General features: G+C 34.1%; 2 protein-coding genes across 4 annotated transcripts in view; one reads left to right on the top strand and one right to left on the bottom strand.

Annotated features, from left to right (window-relative positions):
• The window catches only part of RB195_012086 (uncharacterized protein), a gene marked incomplete at both ends in the record, with an annotated part of 29,291 nt that overhangs the window by 4,041 nt on the left and 1,317 nt on the right, over positions 1-23,933 (bottom strand). For 2 of the 3 annotated variants that reach the window (XM_064193780.1, XM_064193779.1), the window contains 8 exons: positions 4,235-4,354; positions 4,938-5,070; positions 5,360-5,451; positions 6,217-6,360; positions 6,430-6,511; positions 8,113-8,175; positions 9,863-9,943; positions 11,590-11,675. In XM_064193780.1, the coding sequence (XP_064051361.1) occupies positions 4,235-4,354; positions 4,938-5,070; positions 5,360-5,451; positions 6,217-6,360; positions 6,430-6,511; positions 8,113-8,175; positions 9,863-9,943; positions 11,590-11,675 (801 nt within the window). Of the gene's footprint in view, positions 1-3,658; positions 3,782-4,234; positions 4,355-4,937; positions 5,071-5,359; positions 5,452-6,216; positions 6,361-6,429; positions 6,512-8,112; positions 8,176-9,862; positions 9,944-11,589; positions 11,676-21,805; positions 21,907-21,978; positions 22,073-23,933 lie in introns of those variants that run through there. The other variant, XM_064193778.1, reaches the window with a different exon arrangement.
• On the top strand, positions 40-3,624 carry RB195_012087 (uncharacterized protein; the record flags this gene model as incomplete). The annotated part of the gene is made up of 9 exons (XM_064193781.1): positions 40-171; positions 244-351; positions 1,135-1,290; positions 1,348-1,469; positions 1,551-1,740; positions 1,953-2,096; positions 2,157-2,278; positions 3,045-3,311; positions 3,369-3,624. 9 exons carry the CDS (start codon positions 40-42, stop codon positions 3,622-3,624), a joined length of 1,497 nt encoding a protein of 498 aa, XP_064051364.1.

Genomic DNA, 23,933 nt, shown 5'->3' with positions numbered 1-23,933 from the left:
CCACCGTCACCGTCAGGCCGTTCACCTCGATCCGCGATCATGTCGCGCTCTAAAGGACCATGGCATTCACGTAGAAAATTGGCAGCAATGTGTTTTGTCGTCACCATACTAATAATAGCTATTGATTATCGAAAACGGAAAATGATCGAGATGGAAGAAGCCGTAAGACACGTGAGTTCACCCCGCATATTCGTCAGACAATTCGTCAGATATCGATCAATAAGCATCTTCTCCACTATACAGGGACAAAGCAGCGATTTTCTCGCTGATATCGATTACGCTCTGGAGACGATGAGATATATGCATGACATGCAGACCGGCAAGGCTGTGATACGTCCGGTTGTTGAACAGGTGCGATAATTTTCAAATGTACGGAAACGGGTAAAAAACGTGCCGCAAACGCGTTCCAGAACGTTCTACAGCGTCCACTGTCTTTTTTTAAAAAAGGAAAAAATATGCATTAAAATAATCATATTAATAATTTTGCAATTAATTATGCTAATAATAAATCATAATACTTCTTTATTTGCGCTATTGTGCATTTTTTTTGCGGAATTTAACCTAGTCGAAACTATTCCCAACTAATCGATTGTGAAGTGTGTTATCGATTTTCTGTAACGTTCTCAACTATCAGTCAGTTGGATTAATTGCTAAAAGCATTTATCATAATCGGAGAAAGTACTTTTTTAATGTAACGGATTAATTAACCATTATTATAATTTTCATTTTTTTAATGAAGCGTACGTTTTTTTTAATGAACCGGATTAATTAGTACGACCACTATTATTGATTTTCAACGAAGCGTATTTTTTTAATTAACCGGATTAATTAATGCGACCATTGTTATCATTATTGATTTTTAATTAGGCGTATTTTTTAAAAATGAAATGGATTAAATAATGCTATCATTATTATCGTTATTGATTTCTGTCGGTTGTTGATTGATTTAGATGTTTTTTGTTTACAAATATTTTTTTTTACAATTTACAAATCTCCATCTGTTACAATACATTGGCTTTTAAACCTCCCCCGCTCGGAAATTTTGACGTGGTTGGAGGACTCGTCAGATAAAAACCATGCCGCAGAATGCATACGTGGCGCGTTTGCAACAAATTCACCAGTTACTGAATTTAGGAACAACCGGTTGTGGAGTACTATTGGTGGTGTCGTATCGATCGATTCAATGATGTTAGTACTGATGAATGGACAGAAAACGACAATCTCTACTTATATAACGCTTATTTGGACACGAGAAAAAACTCACTGTATCCATGGCATGACGTCATTCAGGTACACAAATTGTGGATCTGATAGCTTGAAGAAAAATAGAATTGCAGCACATTGCAGGTGCTTACCGTATCTTTTCGTAGTATACATCATAAAGTGTACTGTAATATCTTCGACAGTGAACGATATGCTGTGGTTGAAGGCTATGTACGCGAGATTTGGCAACGTGCATGGGACCCAAGGTTATTTTTGTTAGAATGGGTAGGGAAGCAGAGCGAGGGCGACTCTGCCACTCTGGAGACTGATCAGAGAAATTCTTCCAGGGACCATTTCTACATCTCTAATCTGATCTCCTGCCCAATACCTAATCGATTACGTTCGTCAAAAGAGCTCTACGTATCGATTACCTCGGCGCCATGTCGCGCGCAACGCGTAGCACTTCAGGTGCATATCGATCGATCGGAGCGCACGAAAGACGCGGTGGCCGTATGCGTGAAAGGAATGGATTTTCAGGTGATACTAAATTTTAGCATCCAGGAAAGAACGTGGTAATTGCTTGCGAAATAATGGAATAGAAAAATCTCGAGGCGTTTACGTCCCATTAAAATATAGCCGGGCACTTAAGGTCCCATTGAGACTAGTGCCTCTATTGAATTGGTGAATAAAAACAGCGCATGATCAGTATCGATCGATCGCCAGTAATCGATAACCGTAATAGTTTCCAGGGAGATATTTCCGTGAGGTTGGCGGAATGGTTAGAAGCACAATATCTTTTCGGTGCATCTACAGTAACCATTTACAAATATACCGTATCCAATCAGGTGCAACGTGTCCTGGACCACTATGAACAGCAAGGGAAACTTGTACAGGTAATTTGTAGACGGGCGGATTCCCGATAAATCAATAGGAGTCGATATCGATTTTTACAGATTCCTTTAACCTTACCAGGTCATTCGCCTAATCTTCCTCTATTGAGAAGCGAATATATAGCGAGGAATCGGCAGCAAAAGAGACGTCACGAGCTGATACCGTATAACGATTGTCTTTATAGGTTGGTGACGATACTTATTACCTACTTATTAATACTTATTACTTACTTATTAATACCGTAACCTAAGTGACCTAAGGCACCTCAGTAGAATCAGCTATTCGTGTGCCAAAGGTTCGCATAAGTCATGTAGCCGCGCCTAAGCCGTCCGCATGTCGCGTCATCATCCTTAAATGAAGGAAGGAAAGAGCGCAGACGTAAAATTTTTATTTTTAGATATTCCTAAAGAAAAAATGTGAAAAAAGAAAAGAACAAAATAAAATTTAGATTTTTCTAAAATGGTGGGTCATTTCGTCTCTACTCGTAAAATCCATTTATGACCTGTGTCCTCCCGAAAAAAAAGAAAACCCACAAATTCCGTAACCCAACTTTATTTTTAACAAGATCTTATTTCAAATTTTTTCTCCTATGAAAAATTAATTTAGTTTCATAAACTGACTAGTACATAGTTACAATTTTAACATATCCAAGATATTTACAGAATTATTGACAGTAGTTATTGACAATTATTAATTATTAATCAATTATTGCAGGATATTGATTGATCCTAAGGTACATTACGTCAATACTTAGAGATAAACACGAAATTAGGGGATTTTCAACTCTAATAATATCCAATATGGAAATTTACTCGGAAACGCGTACGGTTTGGTGACCTAGGGCGTTTTGAACCATCGACCGCACAATCGTGTAGTCCGACGTAGCGCACAGTGGCACGCCGACGTCGACGCCGCTGCCCCATGCACAACTTATGGGACACGTGTTTCAGGCATATCGCTACGCATCGTTACATCCTTATACTGGACATTGATGAGTTGATTGTTCCGCTACAACATGAGAACTACGCGGAACTTCTAGCCACTATCGAATCCACGAAATCAATCGATCAGATCAGTTCGCTGTCCTTCTCGAATGTGTTTAAATTTCCCGCCAAAGCAGTGGACATGTCAAGACCCGCGCATATGTACATGCTACGTAACGCGATGAGGTCACGTAAAACCAGCGATCACCGTAATTACGGGAAAAGCCTGACGAAGTGAGTTGCACAAATCCGTAAATACAGTATGACAAAAATTAGTTCGGCTATTTTTAGCACAGCCACCGTGGCCACTGTGTTCAATCATTTCGCGCTGCATCGTCTTATGCCTAACGTCTCCGGAACTATGTACGTGCCAGAACGACTTGGCATCAAACTCCACTATAAATCGATGTGTCCAATAGAGGCACAAAAGGAGTGTGCGGAACTGCAACAGGATACTGTCAGGGATCACAGTATCGATCGATTTGCGGACGAGTTAGAGCGACGAGTGAATCGAACGTTGTCGGAGTTACATTTGCTAGAGAAATAAACGGGTTTGATCATTGTTCGAGCTATTTATCTATTTATTTTATTCTTTTCTTCTTCTTTTTACGGTTCGGCTCAAATTTGTTATTTCGATCGAATAATTCTATAGTTATTTCAATTCTGAGGTTATCTGGTGCATCACCGAAGAAAGTCCAGGCTTTCTTAAATTAAACGGTTTTATTGGTTTTGAGTTCAACTCCAGTTACTTATTGCACCGCACAACCGCCCTATCTTGGCCGTGGAGCGCGCTTTCTCCCGCGCTTACAAACACTGCCCAAACAGGACATCAAGCAACAAAACTAATATTATTAAAAATTACAGCGCTAATTAAGTAAAATAAATTAATGTATGCAAATAAGAAAATAAATATAAACATTAAAATAAATCATAAAAATAATGAAGTTATTTGAAAAACTCTGAAAACTCAAAAACTCGACAACTAGAAGTAGCTCAGCTACAATTTTGCAACGAAAAGTTTGAAACAGCGAAAAAAAAGACTCCAAATTACAGAGAGAAGAAATAAAGACAAATATTATGCTAAAGGATAGAGAAAAAAAAAACTAATAACTATGGTAAATTAACTAAAATTAGGCAAAAAAGAAAAAAAAACTCACATAAAGATCCGTGAGCATCACATGATTTACAGCCGCTGTAGATGGATGAATTCCGGCAATATAATCATTTGCGGTGGCTTGTACAGCTACATCCAGATTATTCGTATGTCTATCGAACATCTGGAATTTCGTAGGACTTTTGTTGAGATGAGATTGTTGCGTCGTTGTTATTGTTGTGCAATATTTTTTTTCACTAAAAAAATCTTTTCTCCTAAATTTTGGGTGTTTTTATCTTGGTCCATAGTTTTTCGTTTCGAGATCGTAGCGATTTCCCCAATTAGGCTCCGCCTAACTACACGTCTTCACATGCCTATCAGGTAGCAACCAAGAATCGTTCTATTTTAATCAGGCATAACCCCACGTTATCGTTTTTTTTTTTTTTTTCTTTATTCAAAAAGCCCCAAAAGCCCTCCGTAACCCCTTTAAAAATAGCCCAAACGCTGAAGTCTTCACGTTTTTTTCTGTATCAAAACAACGATAAAAACAAAAATCTCATCAAACTTAACTTTTTTTGTATCAAAGCAGCCAAAAAACAAAAATCTCACGAGAAAAGTATGTAACTAAAGGTAGTTTATATAAAATTAGTAGCGCGGATAGCTCAGGAGAAAAAACGTGGGCGTTTCTTTTCTTCAGAACATTACCAAAAGGCAGCAAAATTAGGGTATTATGGAAAAATCTGGAAAGAAAAACTCATTGCTCTCACCTGCTGCAAATTCGGACCGAGCTGCTCGATTTTCCGCTGATAACGACCGAGCGCGGTTTGGCAATGAGCCAAACGTTGCCGTTCCACCGCCTCCAAACTTTCAACACCTTTTCGCAACACACCTTCCGTTAATCTGAAAAATCGATTGCGTGACGATAGAATCGCAAAGTATAAACACATATGAAATAGGATTAGTTGCTAGGAAAATTTAGTAATTGAACAATTTACCAAGGATTTAAATTTAGAATTCTTCTGGAAACTTCTGATCACCTATACCAATGCGAATGCCAGCCTTTATGAAAGATATCCAACTTTTTTTTTCTCAGAAAGAAGTCTTTGTAAAGAAGAGAGAAATTTTGATGGAAAATAAGCACGGACAAATTCCACAAAAAAATCAATACATATTTTTTTCTCGAGCCCACCTGCGTTGCTTTTCGAGATCGACCGTCTCCCATATGTAACTTTCTTCTTGCTTCTTAACTTGTTCCTCCATTCGTCTCTTCTTGAGTTGGTTCTGAACAGGCAGGCCAATCAACAGATCAATAAAAACGTACTTATTCATTTTTCCAACCTACATGGGAACTAGTTCATGTTAGTTTTAGCCTTTGTACTCTTAGTGAAGCGTCAATTGAAGTCTTAAAAAGCAAACAACGACCTAAGACACGTTCCAGGATTTCCAATTAGCGAGAAAGATGCTAACGAAGATCCATCCGAACACCATCAAAGTTTGCAGAATCAAAGATATTGATTTTTAAGTGGGAATTACAAAATGTGACTTGAAATAGCTAAAAGGGTTAAGAAAGAAATCAGAAAAATCAGAAATCCGAGAATCAATATACAAATTATTCTTCTTGGTTTTGAAAGAGGAACATCTAATTTGATACATAACACACCGAACGAATAAAAGAAAAGAACTAATCGGTCATTTCCAAAGTTTTACCGAAACAGAATCACCGTTTACGTTTCAGTAAACCAATGTTTCAACCTAGTTTAAGGCTCTTAATTGCACCCTTTTCCTATTTTTCACATAGGTTCACACTATCTGATCAATCAATACCTCTCAAATCGGAATGAAACTAATCTAATGCAATCTCTTCAATCAAAGAGTTAATGATAATGAACGTCGAGGAAATTCGAGACTTTTTTTCTGACGTCTTGCTCCATTTTCCACATTGCTATATTACGGTAAAGTAAAAAAAAATGTTGTCTATCCTGTACTCGACAGTAATGAATTCCAGATCCTATTTGGCAGTGGTACAGTCCGCAATCACGTACTCACCCTCTCCCCAGTCTGTTGTTGATCATTCGCCTGCTCGAGTTTCTCCAGCTGTTTACTGCACTCGTATAACAACCGTTTCGTACGAGACGTGGCATCTTTTCGTTCTTTTAGTTTTCTTGCCTCTCTTTCCACGAATATTGCAGCCTACAATCAATACGTATGATATGAACACATTGAGAGAAGTTGGTTGAAAAAATAATCCACGGAACTCACGGCTCTGATCGTTTTCGCCTCACTGATCTGTATCGATCGAAGCGGTTGTATGACGTCATCGGTTAGCGCTGATCCCAAGTTGCTAAATAGAAGTAGATATTCGTAGAATTTATGTAATTATATATTATTCGTTTAATATTCCTAGAAAATTCTTGGAATACTACTGATTTTCTCAACACTTGCGTAGAGAAAAGAAATGAAAAATTGAGGCAACCATGGAAAAACGGCTATTGATTAGTTCCGTATGCCGATTGTTATTGAACGGTCCTGTATAGAGTTATAATGAGATTTTATGTTACCTACAACTCATGCGGATAATCGCTTTAGGCACTAAGCGGAAAATTTCGAGGTTTCTACATATCTGGGAAGTGTGCCGCAACCGAGTGGGCGGTCCTTCGTCCTTCAATGCCGCATGCTTCTCGTATTTGTGGTAATGTAACGAAAAAGTTCGCTCATCATCAACAACTAATCGTATCCAATTAGAAGCGTTCAGCAAATTCAAGCCGTTAAGAATTCTCCGTTAAGGAAGATGATGGATATAGGAATTGTAACTGCTTTCTGGATGTTGAAAACGCTTGGGAGAACTGCGAGATGTGCCGCAGCTAAGTGGGCGGCCCTTTGTCCCTTCATGCCGCATGAAGAATGGCGAATTTCAGAGAGGAGGACAGCGACAAATAACACGTTTCACATCTATTAGCCACTGAGAATTAATTAATTAAGTATTAATTTGTCCCATAAATTTCCTTCCACGGTCGTCAATATTTTAATTCATAGTAGCTTGAGTCCTAGTCCAAAACAATCAATAATTTTATAAAATCGATAGACGGAGTTTACTGAGTATTCTGATGTCTACATTGTTGGTTGGATTATCCTTGTTGTTGAATAAAAAAAATAAAAATGTCAAAAAACTTAGAAAGAAGCTATGGGAGAACCTAACACAGTAAAGAATCGAATTAATTAGGTACTTACGAGTTACAAAATTACAAAGCATGCAAAATACAAAATTAATAAAATAATAATAATAACATAAATAAAGTAAATAAGTGATATACATAAACAATAATTAAAATAATAAAAATAACGATTATAAAATACAAAATTAATAAAATAATGATAATAAAGATATAAATAAAATAAATGAATAATATACATAAATAATGATAAAAAATAATAAAAATAACAATTACAAAACATAAAATTCCAAAGTATAATAAACAACAAATGTTTAAAAAAGCAGAGCTAAAGTTGAACAGCGAAAACGATTCGTAGATACTAAACAAATAAATAAACAAATAAACAATAAAGTTTTATTAATATTGTACTATTGATAATAATAATAATAATAATAATAATAATAATAATAATAATAATAATAATAATAATAATAATAATAATAATAATAATAATAATAATAATAAAATAATATAATATAACTTAATAAAGTAATAATTATAATAGAGTTTTGATCAACTTTAATTAAAATTTTATTATTATTATTATTATTATTATTATTATTATTATTATTATTATTATTATTATTATTATTATTATTATTATTATCATTATTACCAGATGTTATTATTAAGATAATATTATTATTACTATTATTATTTTTATAATTACTTAAGAAGAAAAATTTCAGCAATTTTTTCTTTTGAAATAACGTTTATTAATGTAAAGTACCTATGAATAGTGGCCTGCACATCGAATTGTTCGGCTACGGACGTCCATCCTTTGTCGATATCACTGAAATGAAATTCTCTGCATGACGTCATCGATGACGGGCGAAATTTTCAGGAGAAATCACAGGAAATCCTAGAGAATGAACAATGTTTCCCTCACCGCTTAGATTTCACGAGATATTTAATCAATCACCATAATCTATTCTTATACGTTGTAGGAAAAAATGAAATTTTTTGCAGTACCTAGGAAAAGAATCTTAAGCTCGGTATTTTCTTGTTGTGTGTTTGTTTGGCGAAAAAAAAGCCAAATACTATCATATTCGCTCAAAAAAAGAGTATCAAGCTACTAAAATAACGAAAAATATGGTGAAAATCCACAAATGAACTTTTCCTGTGGATTTATTAAGGAACAATGTTTAATGACCACCATCGATTATCAAGATACGTTCTCTGTTAAGTTACTCTTTCTTTTTTTCAAAAATAAATCCTAAATAAATACACAAAAAATTAATCCTATCTAACGAGAAACGTTACGATCGCTTAAAACCTCTTAAGAGAAAAATTTTCTTTTCTTTTCCAGAGCTCCTTCTTCTAAAGTCCTTTTTAGGTTGTCCCGTAAGTTTTTTTTCACAATCTCATCAAAACTTTTAATTCACAGCATCCTGACCGTTTGAACCAAAAGAATCAACATCAATTGGTTGCATCGATGGATGGAGATTATTGATTATTCTGATTACTACGTTATTGATTGGAATGTACGTTCGTTGTTGAATAAAAAACAAATATAAACAAAAAATATCAGGAAAGTAGGGAGAAAATTTGTGGGAAAACCCAATATTTTGATGGAATTAACTAAGAAGAGCTAAGGAAGATTGCCTCTCTGAGCAGAAAAAAATATCCAGGTTTTCTGAAACCTGTAGGAAAAAAACCTATGGGAAAACCTAACCTAGAAATTGACCAATGTAAAGTTTCCTGTGATTTGGCTTACAGAAATTCCCATTACTAGTTTTACTGGGTTATTATGTTATTATTTAAGTCATTTATGTTTTATTGTTTTATTGTATTTTTCCAGACCGAATTTCTTATCTTACATCGGTTGAAGCAATCTTTGAGCGTTGGAATTTGCGAGAGCGGCGTCTTCTTACAGCAGTCATAACCCTAATTAGATCTTTAAACAAGTCGTTAGGTGGATGGAAGAAAAAGGAAAATTTCCCAGATGAAAACACTCATTTCCTCGGATGAAGAAAACATTGTTGAGGTTGTGGTGAGTGAAAGAAATAGAATAAACAGGAACGCACTGAACCAATTCAAGTCCAAATTGCTACATTTGAAGAATTTTAATGGGATTGTACTAGAACTATGAATCTGGCAGTTTTCTCAAATATTGAAATTAAAATTGAATGAAAGGATTGTATGTAGAAGTAGCCGGTGTTTTTCTCGAGTTTTAAATTTTAAATTGAAGAAAATGGATTGTATGTAGAACTAGGCGGCGATTTTCTCAAACTTTGAAATTGAAATTGAAGAAAAAATTGGAAAAAAATTGAAAAAGTGAAATTTCTAAACCGTCGTTCCAATCTGCCTTTTATGTATACCTTCCATTTAATCTATTAATGTAATAGAGAAGGAAAAGTAAAATAAGGGAAAATAAAAGCAAAAGGAAAAAATGTAGAGAAAAGTGGCAGAGAAGTAGACGAGAAAAAAAAGTGGACGAGTATGACGAGACGAGTTTTTCTCCTCCAAAAACCTCATACCTTTCCGCTTGATGAGTGGCCTTATGTAGATTTGCTGAGATCTTTTTCAACATCTTCGAATAGTGGAAATCGAGTGCGGCTCTGGAAACGATCGATATCATCCATAAATACGTAGCTAAGGTTACTTTATTTCCTCATTCTTATTCAGTCCTTTGCAAAGAGGCTCAGAAGTGAATTCTTTTTATTTAACCTATTACTTATTTGTGGCTTTGTGACTCAGACCATGGAAGGCAGAGGCGAAATGGAAATTCCTACTCCTACACTATTACGGTTCTATTCTACGGTAAAAAATCTGCATATTCACATTTTTTTTATTTATTTGTATGTCTAAAAAGATGTTTTTTTTGAGGATTTTCTCCGCATCATTCTTATTCGCTCATCTTTCTGGATACCCTCAGGAGTGAATTCTTCTTTTTTAACCTTTTACTTTGTAGCTTCTACTCCTCATTCCATTCGAAAGCAGAAGCAAAACGGAAATTCCTACTCCTACACTATTATTTATTTGTTTATTTATTTACTGAAAACACCTTCAGGTGTGCAATAAAACAAAAATAAGATGGAAGAGAGCTCACTATGTAGAATTTCGCCTAAATTTCGGACAACAAGACTGGCTCTTCAAACCATAAACGGATGATGATCTGACAGGGCATTCCCCTGCTACAGAATATTACAGTTCTATACTACAGTGAAAAAAATAAAATCAATTTATTCATTTTTTTATTTATTCATATCTCTAAAAAAAGCTGTTTTTAAAGACATTCACTGAGTCATTCTTTTTCACTTCTCCTTCTGAAGAGCCTCAGGAGTGAATTCCTCATATTTAACCTACTACCTACGTGCTTGTGCCTTCCTATCCCTCACTCCGTCCAAGAGTTAGAGTCGAAATGGAGATCTATCAAATTTCTACTCCAATACTCTTACAATTTTGTTCTACAGTATGAAAATTTTTTTATGAAAGATCATTTTCAAGGATTTTCTTTGTGAGATGGATCGTGTACAGAAAATAATCTCTCCTGACTGGCTATTTTTAAAGATTTTCTTTGTGAAATAGATCAACCAATCAATGACAATCAGTAACGTTGCAATAAAAGCCTTCTCATTCAAAATTCTTCGAACGATATTCGACTATGCACGTCTCGAATCGTGTTTCGAATTAGTCGAATATTTATTTATTTATCTATTTATTACTATTATTTACTTTATTTACTTATTTATTATTGCTTAGTTTGTTTACTTATTTATTATTGCTTTATTTGCTTACTTTATTTACTTTTATTTATGAGCTGCTAAAAAGAATGTAGCAATGACCCAACGGGAAACAAATACAGTAAACAGTAGTGAAGAGGTAGAAAAAAAGAGTAGTGGTCCGCTTCGTGTACGAATTGGATCGAATGAAATTCTTCAAAACACAACCTATTCGCTACAAAAAACCAAGTTCTTCCGAAGATTTGTAAAAAAAAAAGACATATTGGGAGATCAATAGTTTTTATTAAATTTAATAAGACTAACATAAGGACTAGAGATGGCCTGTATGTTTGGCGGTTTCAACCAAAAATTTCATCCATGTGCCGATACATATTTCAGGGGATTTTTTTTAAATTGTAGCGCAATTTTTTTCTGAGATTAAATCCACCACTAGCAACTCGTTTTACTACGCATAAAAGTCCACTTTTGCGTCAATGGCTGTAAAATCTGCCATGATGTGGAAATGAAAAAAAAACCCATACTTCTCTTCAAATGCGGCAATAACCTCTCGAAGTATCTCATTGTTGTGCTGTACGAGGTGACGGAGTTGTTCGAAATTTGCGGGTGACTAAAAAAAATATCGATTGTGGATAGCCAAGAAGAAGGAACGGAATTGTAGGGAAGATTTTCTGTGAAAAGAGAAAACACAAAGGAAAAGAAATAAACAAAAAACAATAAAAAAGAAAAGATCGTGAGTGTAAAATAGTTTGCTAATTAATTTACCAACTGGGAAGGCAGTTTAGGGAAAAAAATAGGGGGAAAAATAAGAAAGGAAATAGAAAGAGGAGAATGAGGAAATATGTAAAGACAATGTTGAAATTACGTTCAAGCTTGAACACTATTGAGGAAAAGAAAGAAAAAAAGAAACACTATTGAGGAATGCGAGGAAAAGAGGAAATCCTAAAATCCGAGGACAGTTGTAGCTAGACCCAACTACTTTTGAGAGAAGAAAGTGTTTTAAATTTAAAAAATTTGGAAGAAAAATCAACATGATTTTAATTTTACTTTGAGTAATTAAGAAAAGAGGAAAAAATTGGAGAAAACAAAGGAAAAAACGAGCAAGTTTCTCTCTTTTTCGAGAATACATTACATTTTTATTGATTTTAATTCGTTCTTGAACATCCAGGTGTAGTTTAGCTATGGATTTCACAAATTCGTGTACTTCTTCCGATTTTCGGCTCCGTGTTTTAAAATTAAATCTGAAGCATGTAATTCCCATTGGAAATAAAACAGGAAATAAATGTTGGTGTTATTGATTTGATCTCCTTCTGATCAATAAATCGCTTGGACACAATGAGACCATAATAATAATTTTGTGAGAATAAAAACAGTAATAGTACAGTAAGGGCGCAGAAATACAACAGAATTTTTTTTTCAACGCAAAAATCTCCATCCATCCTCTTAGTTCCCTTCTTCCATCAGAGAAACACACCGATGTCCGTGGATATGTCAGAAATTCCGAATATTCCCTTCGGATTCCGCAAATTTTTCTTCCCGAAATTCTTTTGAGAATTTCTTGGGATCATCTTTGAGCGCCCGCTACATACATAAGTGCTTGAGATATGTTTGCGCTTATGTCCGACACTTGTATAGGGCGTGATATCCGGATTTTTTTGGATGAGCATACAGATAACCGCAGCCGCAGTTTACAGCGTTGTTTGTCATGCACTAACTAACGCAGCACCACGGCAGCAGCAGCATTTGTCCATGGAAAATTTATTTTTTGTTTGAGTGGATCTCAGTCTATGGATAAAGAGGATTAGAGAGATCAGAGGAGAAAAAAAAATAGGACGAGTGAAGAGGAAACAGCTGTTTGTTGTAGGTTCGATTGTGTGACGATGAAGACGGAACGAAGAGGCTTTCTCGACCACAAGGAGCAGAAAATATTTTACATTTGTTTGCTTATTTATTTATTTATTTAATATTTAATATTTTATTTCGTTCTGCATTTACTTATTCATTTATTTTACTTTATTTATTTATTTTATATTTTATTTCGTTCTACGTTTATTTATTTATTTACTTTACTTTACTTTACTTTTACTAAATTAAGAAAAAATAAACTAGTTAAAATTATGCAAACACGTGAATATTTCAGAGGTATACAGTACTTAAATGATGTTTTCTGAGCATTCGTTTTTTTGTGGAGAAAATTAGAACAAATACTGACTCCTCACTTTATTTTTTTTCTTTTTTTTGAAGACAGTGCATCCATTTTTACCAACGTCTATTTTCCTTGTAGCTTCGTTGCCATGCTTTATAAATTTCCTAATAGTTTGATATATCTGGGAATTTGTTCTTCCGTCAATATGTTCGAAAAAATCAATAAGTGAATCGACGCTGAGAATCTTCAAAGTAATCAATAGGAACCAAAGTACATATGGTAAAATGAGCAACAAAAATTTGCCAAAAATGAGAAATGTGAGCAAATAAACTTAAGGATTAATTTGAATTTTTTTTACCGAATTTATTTTTTTAAAACTAAGAATTACTTTTGAAAAGAAAAAGAAATTAATTAGAAGAATTAGAAAAAATTAGATACAAGCGGGTGCCGGATCACAAATCGATAATGTTAGTGGCCGATCAATCAATAATAGTGTTTGCGGAGAAATAAAGAAATGGTAGTACTTTCATAATAATAATTGGTAATATTAATTAATTCAAACTTTTCAACAAGTATGAACAAAAAAGTGGTCCCATAAATTTTTCCTACTTATTTGTAGAACAAAAAAAAATTAAAAATTCGTCTGGGAAGATAAAAATAGAGCCTTTTTCGAGTATTGCAATAACAAAATAGCTACCTAAGCTTTCTATATGGTTAGTTTATTTAGATATAGTTTTAGTTTTATTATTTAGTTTTATTTTATATTTATATTATTTGTCATATTTTTGCTTCGTTTTATATTTTTAATTTTATTATTTATTTTTACAAAATTAAAATCAGAGCAAGCCATTTATTTGGAGTCAATGCTCTTAATTTCAAATCTCATCAGAAAACGAAGGATATTGGGGAAAGAGATATATTAAGCATACTATTGAAGTATTTACTTAGCTAAAGTTTTCCATGCAAGACCCATTGCATACATATCTCTTAATCACAAAGCGAACATTTTTCGAATTCCCAACCGACAGATGCGCAATCGTAAAAATATGCACTTGGACATAGTCAATATATTTAACATAATAAGAACGATCTGCATCTGCAACGGTTTTCCTGCGGCGTGGGGAAAAACACGTTTGAAGGTCCTGAGAAGAAAAAGGTTGAAGAATGACGGGAAATAAGGATGGATAACGACCGCCGACCGACCAAGTTCTACCTGTTCTATCCCATTTCTCACACGTACATACATTGAAGTCCAGGAAAAAATAGTAGTTTCTCTTTGAAATCACTTGAAACTAGTCAGCCACACATACATATTTGCACTAAATGTGCCTTCTCTCTGGAGGATTACTGTAGCAAGTTTTAGAAACATTAATCATATGGGAATCATAGAAACATTAATCCAAAATAGTCAAAATAGAGTAGAATCTCTATGCAAAGATTCAAGGAAAGTCGAACTTTCGCAATTCCGGAAGAGTAGAGGATGATTCCCTTAACATTTAGAAAGTTCGGTTCTTTTTTTTTCTTTGAATTCCAGAAATTGAAAATCGAGGAGCGAGAGAGAGAGAGAAATTGGTCTATTAATGAAGGAATGTGCTTATTATTTGACTGATTAATAAAGATCCTCACTAATAATTTTATTATTGATCGTTTCCTTTTTTGGTTGTTCCAGAACACCTCCAAAAATTCCACAGAACTCTTAGAAAAGTGAGTAACAGAAACGAGTGTTAAACTAGAAAAACTGCCTTTACCGTAACCAACGAGGACCATTTTCCTCATCTGAAGAGGTTCACCGATTTGATTCTGCTCTAAGTCACTTTTTAATTTCTCCAGTGGATTTTACATGGTTGAACTGGATAGGAAATTTTTTCAGTAACCTATCTACCTTGTTATTTTTATTTTCTCAGAATTTTCTCAGAAGCTCAATTCGGACACGTAATTTTTCCCCGAAAAAAATAAAAATATTGCAATATAAATGTCATTTTGGGTGGACACCTTGTTTATCGACAATTTTTTTCTTCACGTTATAGAAGACAGCAGTCCATACTTTCCATACTTTCCAAATCTTTTTTTTTCTTAAATTCAAACGGTTAAATTAAATATAAGGAGAAAAAGTTCTATTTACTATCATTATTTATTATTTACTATTATTTATTATTATTATTACTTATTATTGTTGTTATTTATTATTATTATTTAAATTATTTATCTTCTTGGAATCTTCCCTCTTGAAAATAAAACTCCTTTATATAAAAATTCCATCGTTATAGAAAACAGGAGTCCATACTTTTCGAATCTTTTTTTCTTAAATTCAAACGGTTAGCATAAATATAAGGAGAAAACGTTCTATTTACTGTTGTTATTTATTTATTATATTTATTTATTTTTATTTATTTCTTTATTATTATTTAAATTATTTATCTTCTTGGAATATTCTCTCTTGAGAATAAAATTCCATTAAAACTAGATTTCTTAGAGGTATAAAGTTGTTTACAGCCGTTCAGATAAAAAAAGAGAAAAAACTTCAGGCCGCTAGCAGAGTTTCATCAGCGAACCCGCTTCCGTATCCAACTGGTGAATATCGATTGATGACCGGTGGTTGAAGAGTAATCGCAAAAGGAGTTTGCAACTGCACTCTGCACAACCCTGTACCGTAACGGGGGATGATGAAAAAGGAATTTCCCAAATACTTCGATCTCTCTATCATTCATAGCATTCTTACTATTATTATTTAATTTTTTAAAATTAAAGTTTGCATTACTCCCCTCGAGACGATCGCGGATCGCGACGTTTATCGCGCCGCGTGCGCGCGTGCGTGCGTTTTACCGCGGTTGGAGGGTAGCTCGGTCGGCATAGCATCAGAAAACAAATCCAATCACGACTCTTCAAGAAAAATGCAAATAATTTACAGCCGATATAGCACGATAACAAATTTTGCAAATTTCGTTTCATAAGAGAAAAAAAAAAACTGAACACTATCCGTTATCAAATTTGTCGAGTAGGCATAATTCCCCGGTGACAATACTTTGGTGATAATAATTTTAGAAAAAGAAAAACTCTTTGCTGATAATAACTTTTATAAAAAGAAAAATTCTTTGTTGATAATAATTTTGGGAGGAATTCTTTGCTGATTGTAGACTAAGAATTTTCTTGGGAATATTAAGTAAATAAATAAACCGCATACATATAAAATAAAGATAAAAAATTAGAGTTAAAAAAAATCAGAAGCTGTCGATGCTTAGTGGTCGCGATAATTTCCGAGAATTATTTTTTTAATTTCTTGCCCTTAATTAATTATCCAATATTGAAACGCAAGTTTTTGTGAAAACGCAAAATGTGACGAAACTCCTTAGAAATTTACTTTTTATATCATGAATAGGAGCGGTTGTAGCGCAGTCGGTAAAAGGTTCCGCTGGGACTGCGTGATCGATCGATGGTTCGAGACCGCCCCAGTGCCAACCAAACCTTTCACCCCCCAATAAAAATAAACAAAAAATAAAAAACAAAATAAAAAGTAAAGGACAGATGGTGATAAGAACTACATTTAAATGGTTTTAAAAAAGAAGCCTAAAGAAAAAAAGAAAATAAGTATCAAAGAAAAATAAATCTATGATGCTGAGCAAAAAAAAAAAGCTTGGAATTGTCTTACTGCCAAAAATCTAATGATAATAAAAAATTCGTCGCCATGTCTCTATGAGTTCCATGAGAAATCGAGAATCTCGAAATCGAAACAAAAATCTTGAAAGAAAGAAATCCTCGATCTTCTTGAGTTCCATGAAAAACCGTGGCCCTATCGACACAGTTTCGCGGTCCCCGGATTCCCGAAACGCGCGCCCCCTCCCAGCGTCGCCGTCACTCACCTCTGCCGATGTCTTCCGGTACGGATGACTCAATACGGGGCTGAACACGGGGCTGTGTTTGACAGCTGGTGGTTGAAGAGCTTAGGAATTATCGCCGACGAAAAAAACTCAGCGACGAGGTGTGAATAGCATCGACGGATGACTCGTCCTTGTTTTCCTTTCACGTATCGTGTCCTCTCAAGAAACTGGTTGATATGATTCTTCCAGGAAAATGGAAAAAATTTTATGGAGGATTCAAGATTTCCAAAAAGAATTTCAAAAAGGAATAATATTCAAAGAAATAAGTTGTAACTAACCAAGCTGTAACTAAGAAATAGCTGGAACTAAAGGAAAACCCTCCTTTCAGCAAAAATTACAAGATTTCCAATAGTAACTTGAGAAAAATCAGGTTGCGTACACAATTTCACTTAATACTTTAGGAAGAATGTATTTTATTCAATGGAAAAAACTTTGAAAGGATTTTATTTTTCTTAGATTTTATTTTTGTTACTCCTTTTTCATTTTTTTTTTGTTAATTTTCTATAAAAGTTTTTTTTTTACAATTTTTTAAAAGCATTTTAGTCCTCTTTCGTACTTCTTATGTCTTCTTTTGGATTTTTCTCCTGGAGAAAAAATCAAGAAAATCCAGAACAAGTTCTCTGCTCAATGCTGAATGTGAAATTATCTGTAATTTGTTTTTATTTATTTCTTGATTTTTTCTCCTCCATTTGTCCGTTTTCATTTTTTTTCGTTTCCATTTTCATCTTTTTTCTCTCTTCTTCTTCTCTTATCTTATGTCTATTTTCACGTTTTCTTTTAGATTAAAAAAAAAGAGAATTATTGAATTAGCGATATCCTATAGGTTAAAAAAAAGATATAACTATATTTCATATTTTATCCTTAATATTTTTAAAATTAGATAGATATTAGCGAGATTTTAAAATTAGATAGATATTAGCGACGTTTTAAAATTTTACGCACGCCACAGTCACAGCAACAGCGATATCCTTTTAATTAACCCTGTATCTAAACAAAATTCGAGAATTTCTCGGAATCCACTCCATTTGATCTACAGGGAGACGCTGCTGTCTGAATTTCAACGAGGAAAATTTCTATGACCACTACTGATAGATCGATTCACGTAGGTCAAATTATGCGATCGAAGGCTAATTTTCTGTGATTTCGGGAAAAAAGGAAAGAAAACAGAATAAGGAAAATTACAATTAAATGATAACAATAATGACAATAATTAAAAAGAAAAAAATCGTCTTCTATTTTTTTCTGAAATCTTTCTGAAATCTCCTGATTTTTTCCGATTTCTTTCTGAAATCTCCTGATTCATCGTTTTCTGTTCGTTGTCAAGAAGAATTAGAATCCCCATGCCCAACGGAAAAGTTCATTTCAGCAAAAATCGGCGAATTCCAGAACATTCCATAGGCGAGTTTTTTCTTCTTCTTCTTCTTCTTGTTGTTCACCACTGCAACGCTGTTTGTCATCGTCGCTATCACCTGTTCTTCTTCCCCCGTTATCGCCTTTCTAACTAAGGTCGTAATATATTGCTCTGCTCCGGTCGTTCCGTTCTCCGGACTCCTACAGTAGCGGTGCCGTGCCGCGCCCCGTGAATAACATCTCTAACGGTGAAACAAACGGTTCAATGAACACAATTAGCGGGAACTGCGTTGTCGTCGCGCGAGAACGGCGAGGACGGATCAGCTGACAACTGACGTAGTGCACTTTAAACAACGAAACGAACCACCACACGAAGTATGTCCAATCGAAAGCAAAACACCCCCCGTTTCTGTTAATGTTCGGCAATGAATCAGCTAAAAAAATCTCCGCAAAAACTTTACTTTATTCACACTCAAATATTATTTCTTTTTTTTATTGTTCATCGCTAAGATGTACATATCTATATGAGGAGAAGACAACTCACACCTATGTACATAGAGGAATGAGTCAGGAGATTTCAGAAAGAAAAAAAAAGAGAAGAATTTGCAGGAAAACGAGCAAAATATTTTCGAAGTTTTTTTTTTAAAGAACTTTAAAAAATTTTGCTTTTTTTATTTTATATTTTATTTCCCATTTAGTTTTTAAAATCATTGCATTTTTGTTTCATTTCTATTTTTTTTTATTTAATTACGTGTTATTTTATTTTTTAGAATATCAATTCAGTAGAATATTCTCAAGTAAAATACATATTAGCATTTTTTATTTACTAGTAACTGAAATCATCATTATATTAAAAAATAGCCCCATAATCCAAGAAAATACGGGCGGAAGTGGAGCAGAATGGTGGAGCTTATCGCAAAAATAGATGGAAAATTTGAAAAAAAAATTTAGATCAACCACTGGAAAAACATAAACTATTTTTCCACTCCATGAAAGCCTATTTTTTATGGATAGCAGTATTTGCCGTTTTTACTATGGATTTTGAAAATAAGCCTCCTGGATTAACTGAAAAATAAATAAGAAAATTTTTAAAAAATTTCTCCTCAATGAGTTATTTAGACCTCGAAAAAACATAGACTAGTTTCAGTTTTATTCTTTAGATGCCTATTTTTTTTATTACACACCATTATTTGCAACTTTCTTAGTGGATTCTTTTGGAAATTCAGCTGGCTGACCTTGCACACGAATAAATGGGAAAATTTAAAAAAGAAATTTTTTTGGATTATTAAGAATTCGCAAAAATACAAACTAATTTCACCTTTATTTCTCAGATTCCTCTTTTCTATTACGTACCCTTTTTTGAGCTTTCGTCATGGATTCTTGAAAATTTTGCTCAATTTTCGACAGCCGTCGTTCACATCGTTTACGATCGCGTATGCCTCGTCTAAGAAAACTCACTCTGGCAGAAATTGCCGTATGTATTCTTACCCACGCTAAAAAATAAATTTTCTACGTGGAAAATTTCCTAGAAAAAAAGTTTAAATTTTTAAATAAAAGAGAATAATAATATATGTGTAGGCTACTTAAGACCACAACACGAGCAATTATAAGAACTCTCGTCAAATTTCTGCTGATGCCGTGGTTGATTGCAGAATCAATGGGTCTGCCTAGAACTCGACTGGAAGAGGATGTCCAGAATATCATCGGATGTCTTTTCCTAGCCGATCTAATCCAAGTTCAATTCAGAAAAAAAAATCAGTGCTTACGAGCTCGGAAAAGAGAAGGAAAAGTGTTTGGCGCTTGGTAATCATTCCGTCATTCCGTTCAGGATGCACCAGCAGCATTCGACTATCGTTTGGGTTTTACGAACGCGTGCCTGAACTACATATGCAACGGAGGATTCGCCGAGAAGGAGCGCAGCTGATGTTTTTATCCTCCGGCAGATGAGTCCGGCACTAATTTATCGCCTCCTAAAGCACTGAAGAGGGCTTGGTTGCTGGCCGAGTGTGGTATCGAACCATCGACTGTGCAGTCGCAAGCAATTCTTCTATCCGCTGCGCTATAGTCGCCACCAAAGTAGAAATTTCTAAGCCACAGATGTCGATAAGGATAGATTACCACTGTTGGAACTTCATAAAAACAAAAACTTTAATTCTAATCACATATTTGTCTATTTATTTACTTATTTATTCACCTCTTTACTCCTCACATACACCACCAAAAACAGGAAACCATATTTTGTCCGAATCAAAAGAAAAAACAGAAAAATCAAAATTAATTTTAACAAAATGAAAAATAAAAAATAAACTTAATAAAAGTCTTTGAAAAAAAGCTTAAAAAAGGAGAAATTAGTTAAGTTTCTCGTCAATAAAAATGACTATTATTATTTTTATTTTATTATTGTTATTATTATTGTTATTATTGTTATTATTATTATTATTATTATTATATTTGTAGATGTATCATATATTTAAACTTTAGCACGTGAGTTATTGAATTATCCTGTCAATTTTCGATAATTTCTGGTTTCGACAAATGATAAACGACGATCGCCACTAGAGAGCACTATTTACTCTTTTTATACGGTAGAATGTAGGCACGTCAAGATGTTTCTGGAAAAAAAAGCGCAATGAGAGCAGGGAAGCGCAGCGAACCTCTTAGTTGAGCACGAATAGATGGCTAGGATTTTGCAGGATTTCCATCCGAGAACAAACTTGGGAATTTCCAGGATTTCCATCCGAAAACTACCAGAATTGGGAAGAAGTAGTGCCTTACTGCCCTACATACATAGTTTGTTACAGACAGTAGCTAAAATACGATTATGCACTTTTATTTATTTATTTATTTACTTATTTAGTCATCTACTTACTCCTCACATACACCACCCAAAAAAAGGAAACCATATTTTACCCGAATCAAAAGAAAAAACAGAAAAATCAAAATAAATTTTAATAAAATAAGAAAATGAATTTAATAAAAGCTAAAAAAACCTTAAAAAAGGAGGAATTAGTTAAGTTTCTCGTCAAGGAAAAACTTGTAAACATCTTTATTTTTCTTCATATCATTCTTTCTGGCATACGGTAAAAAAAGCACAGTACGCTTTCGAAAGCTTTCTCTCGTAGTTTTTGCGTATATGACGGTGCAACGGCGGGCAGTTTTTTTCCCCCGTAGGAGGCTCATTTTCCTCGTTGTCGAATAGGTGGAGATGATGGATAGCTATGGAATAAGGAAACCGTGAAAATCAAGGGAAAAGAACGGAATTACCGGCCGGCGTAAACTCAATTAGGAATTAGAAACAGGTCATGCTCATTTTAAGCGGGGTGTGAGGTTTTTTTCCCCATTCTCTACATCTCCGACACTGACTGGTACCTCGGAATTAACGAGCAACACATTCGGAATTGTAAGTGGTTGCAAATTGCAGTTCGCATGGAATCCGATCCGATCCGATTCGATCCGGTTACGGTCATTATCTGAACCACTGATCAAAATTTGTGTGTACGTTCGTTTAGGTTAGATTTAACGATGTTTTCACGAGTACTTACACGAGAACGGTACGGTAGAAGTAGCCACGCTCCAAAGATGCGTCGATCGATACGTATGAAATGGATTGGTTGGTGAGCCAAGCACCAGGGCCATTAACAGAGGGTCATCCACGAAAATCTTCTTTTCTTCCTCTATATTTTTTTCTCTATCTTGGGCTGTCGATAAAGAACCTCAGGCTGGATGAAAAAAAAACAAAATGAGAATAAATAAGTGAAAAATGTTGTAAAAATAATACTAAAAAATAAAAACAATAAAATAATATAATAGAATAATAAAATAATAGATTAAAATAACATTGAAAATAGCAACAAATAACAAAACAATAAAAGTTATGGAAAAAAAGGAGAAATGTAAGAAAAAAAACAAAGTAAAAATGAACGATAAATTAAAAATTAGACTATGACTCTATAGTGGCATAATTAAAAATTAAAAAAAAATAATAGGTGGACTAATTAACCTAATTAGTTAAATTAATTAAACTAGCACTAATTTTTACGGCTCCAGATTACATTTCCTTAAAAATCCCGTGTGTTTAGTGGTTGAAATCAGAACAGTCGTGCTAAATCTTTAGGACTAATGATAAAACGAAAAAAAAAATCGCGCTAATTAAGCATATTTTTCTTTTTTGCCCTAGAATCCTAGAATTCTATCCTAGAATTATCTTAGAATGTACATATCCTAGAATTTTTGTGAGAGAAACGAGAAAATCTTCTTTTCTTCCACCATATATTTTTTCTTTTTCTCTATCCAGGGCGTAACTGATTGTTAAGTGTCAGTGTCCGATCTCCACGAAGAACAATTTGTAAACGTTTCTCTGAGGCCGGGTGTACAGAAAGTGGTCGTTATCCTTTCTGCTTTTTTTTCCAAACTCGCCCAAATATTTGTTACATCGAGAAACGTGAACGATTATTTCCCGAGAAATGTTCCCCGATTAAGAATTGTCAGGTTCTGATGCTGACAGAATTCAAACAGTGCAAAAATCCGTTTGCTATTCGAATTTTCGAATATTCAAAAAGTCGAGTGATTCGAATCCGTTACTGTATAATGTAATGTTAATGTATGTTATTGTGCACTTCGCTATGCAATTTCAGTTTTTTTTCAAGTTAGGACCTTTTTTGAACACATGGTTTGGAATTTTCCAGGGAATATCTTTTTTTTTGTTCTGACAAATTCTTATCGCTACCACGAACTGCTTCTTTCTACTAAATATGTCGTAAATTTGAAAAATTTTAGTGCCTTGTTATGGATATTCGTACAGTACTGCACTGTATGCTATGAACGATGATAGAATGAACTAGTGAGGCGATGACAATAAATAAATAAATAAATAAACAAATGAACGGAGACAGATGGACAGAAAATTTGAATTTTAGACAGAAACCACTGGGATTTCTTGAGGGAAACTTCCAAGAAGTCAAATAATGTGCGATCTGAGTCTTATTTTGTGCAAAAAGCTGGCTACATAAATAATTTTTTTTAGCGAATAAACTATTTCTCTAAAAATTTTTCCACCTACATTTTCCAGCACTAACGGAAAATTTACTAAGGATGCCTTGTTCTTCGTGAAGAAGAAGAAGAAGAAGCAGGTTCAGAAGCCGAAGAAGAAATAGGAGAAGAAGTGGATCAATGAAGAAAAACCGTAGATCAAGAAGCGGATAATTTTCAACGGGTGGTGTGGTTGTTGTTGTAACATAAAGGGTGAGCTTATGGAATATTTCAGTAATCCACAACATGGAATAGAAAATTAAGATAGAATGTGGAGTTCTTAAAATTCCATAGACAGATATGATTGAATCGATATTGTAGTACGTATTGATTTATTTGCATGGGTATTGCTTCAAATAGCAGGGATTTTTTCTCCCAAAGATTGTTTACGACCAACTATTCATCAAGATAAGGTATTTCGTTAACATTACCGTCACAGATGTTGAGTTGTAATAAAGAATTAATTAAG

The sequence above is a fragment of the Necator americanus genome, chromosome III (assembly GCF_031761385.1).
Source record: "Necator americanus strain Aroian chromosome III, whole genome shotgun sequence".
NCBI lineage: Eukaryota > Metazoa > Nematoda > Chromadorea > Rhabditida > Ancylostomatidae > Necator > Necator americanus.
This window is presented reverse-complemented; position numbering and strand designations above follow the sequence as displayed.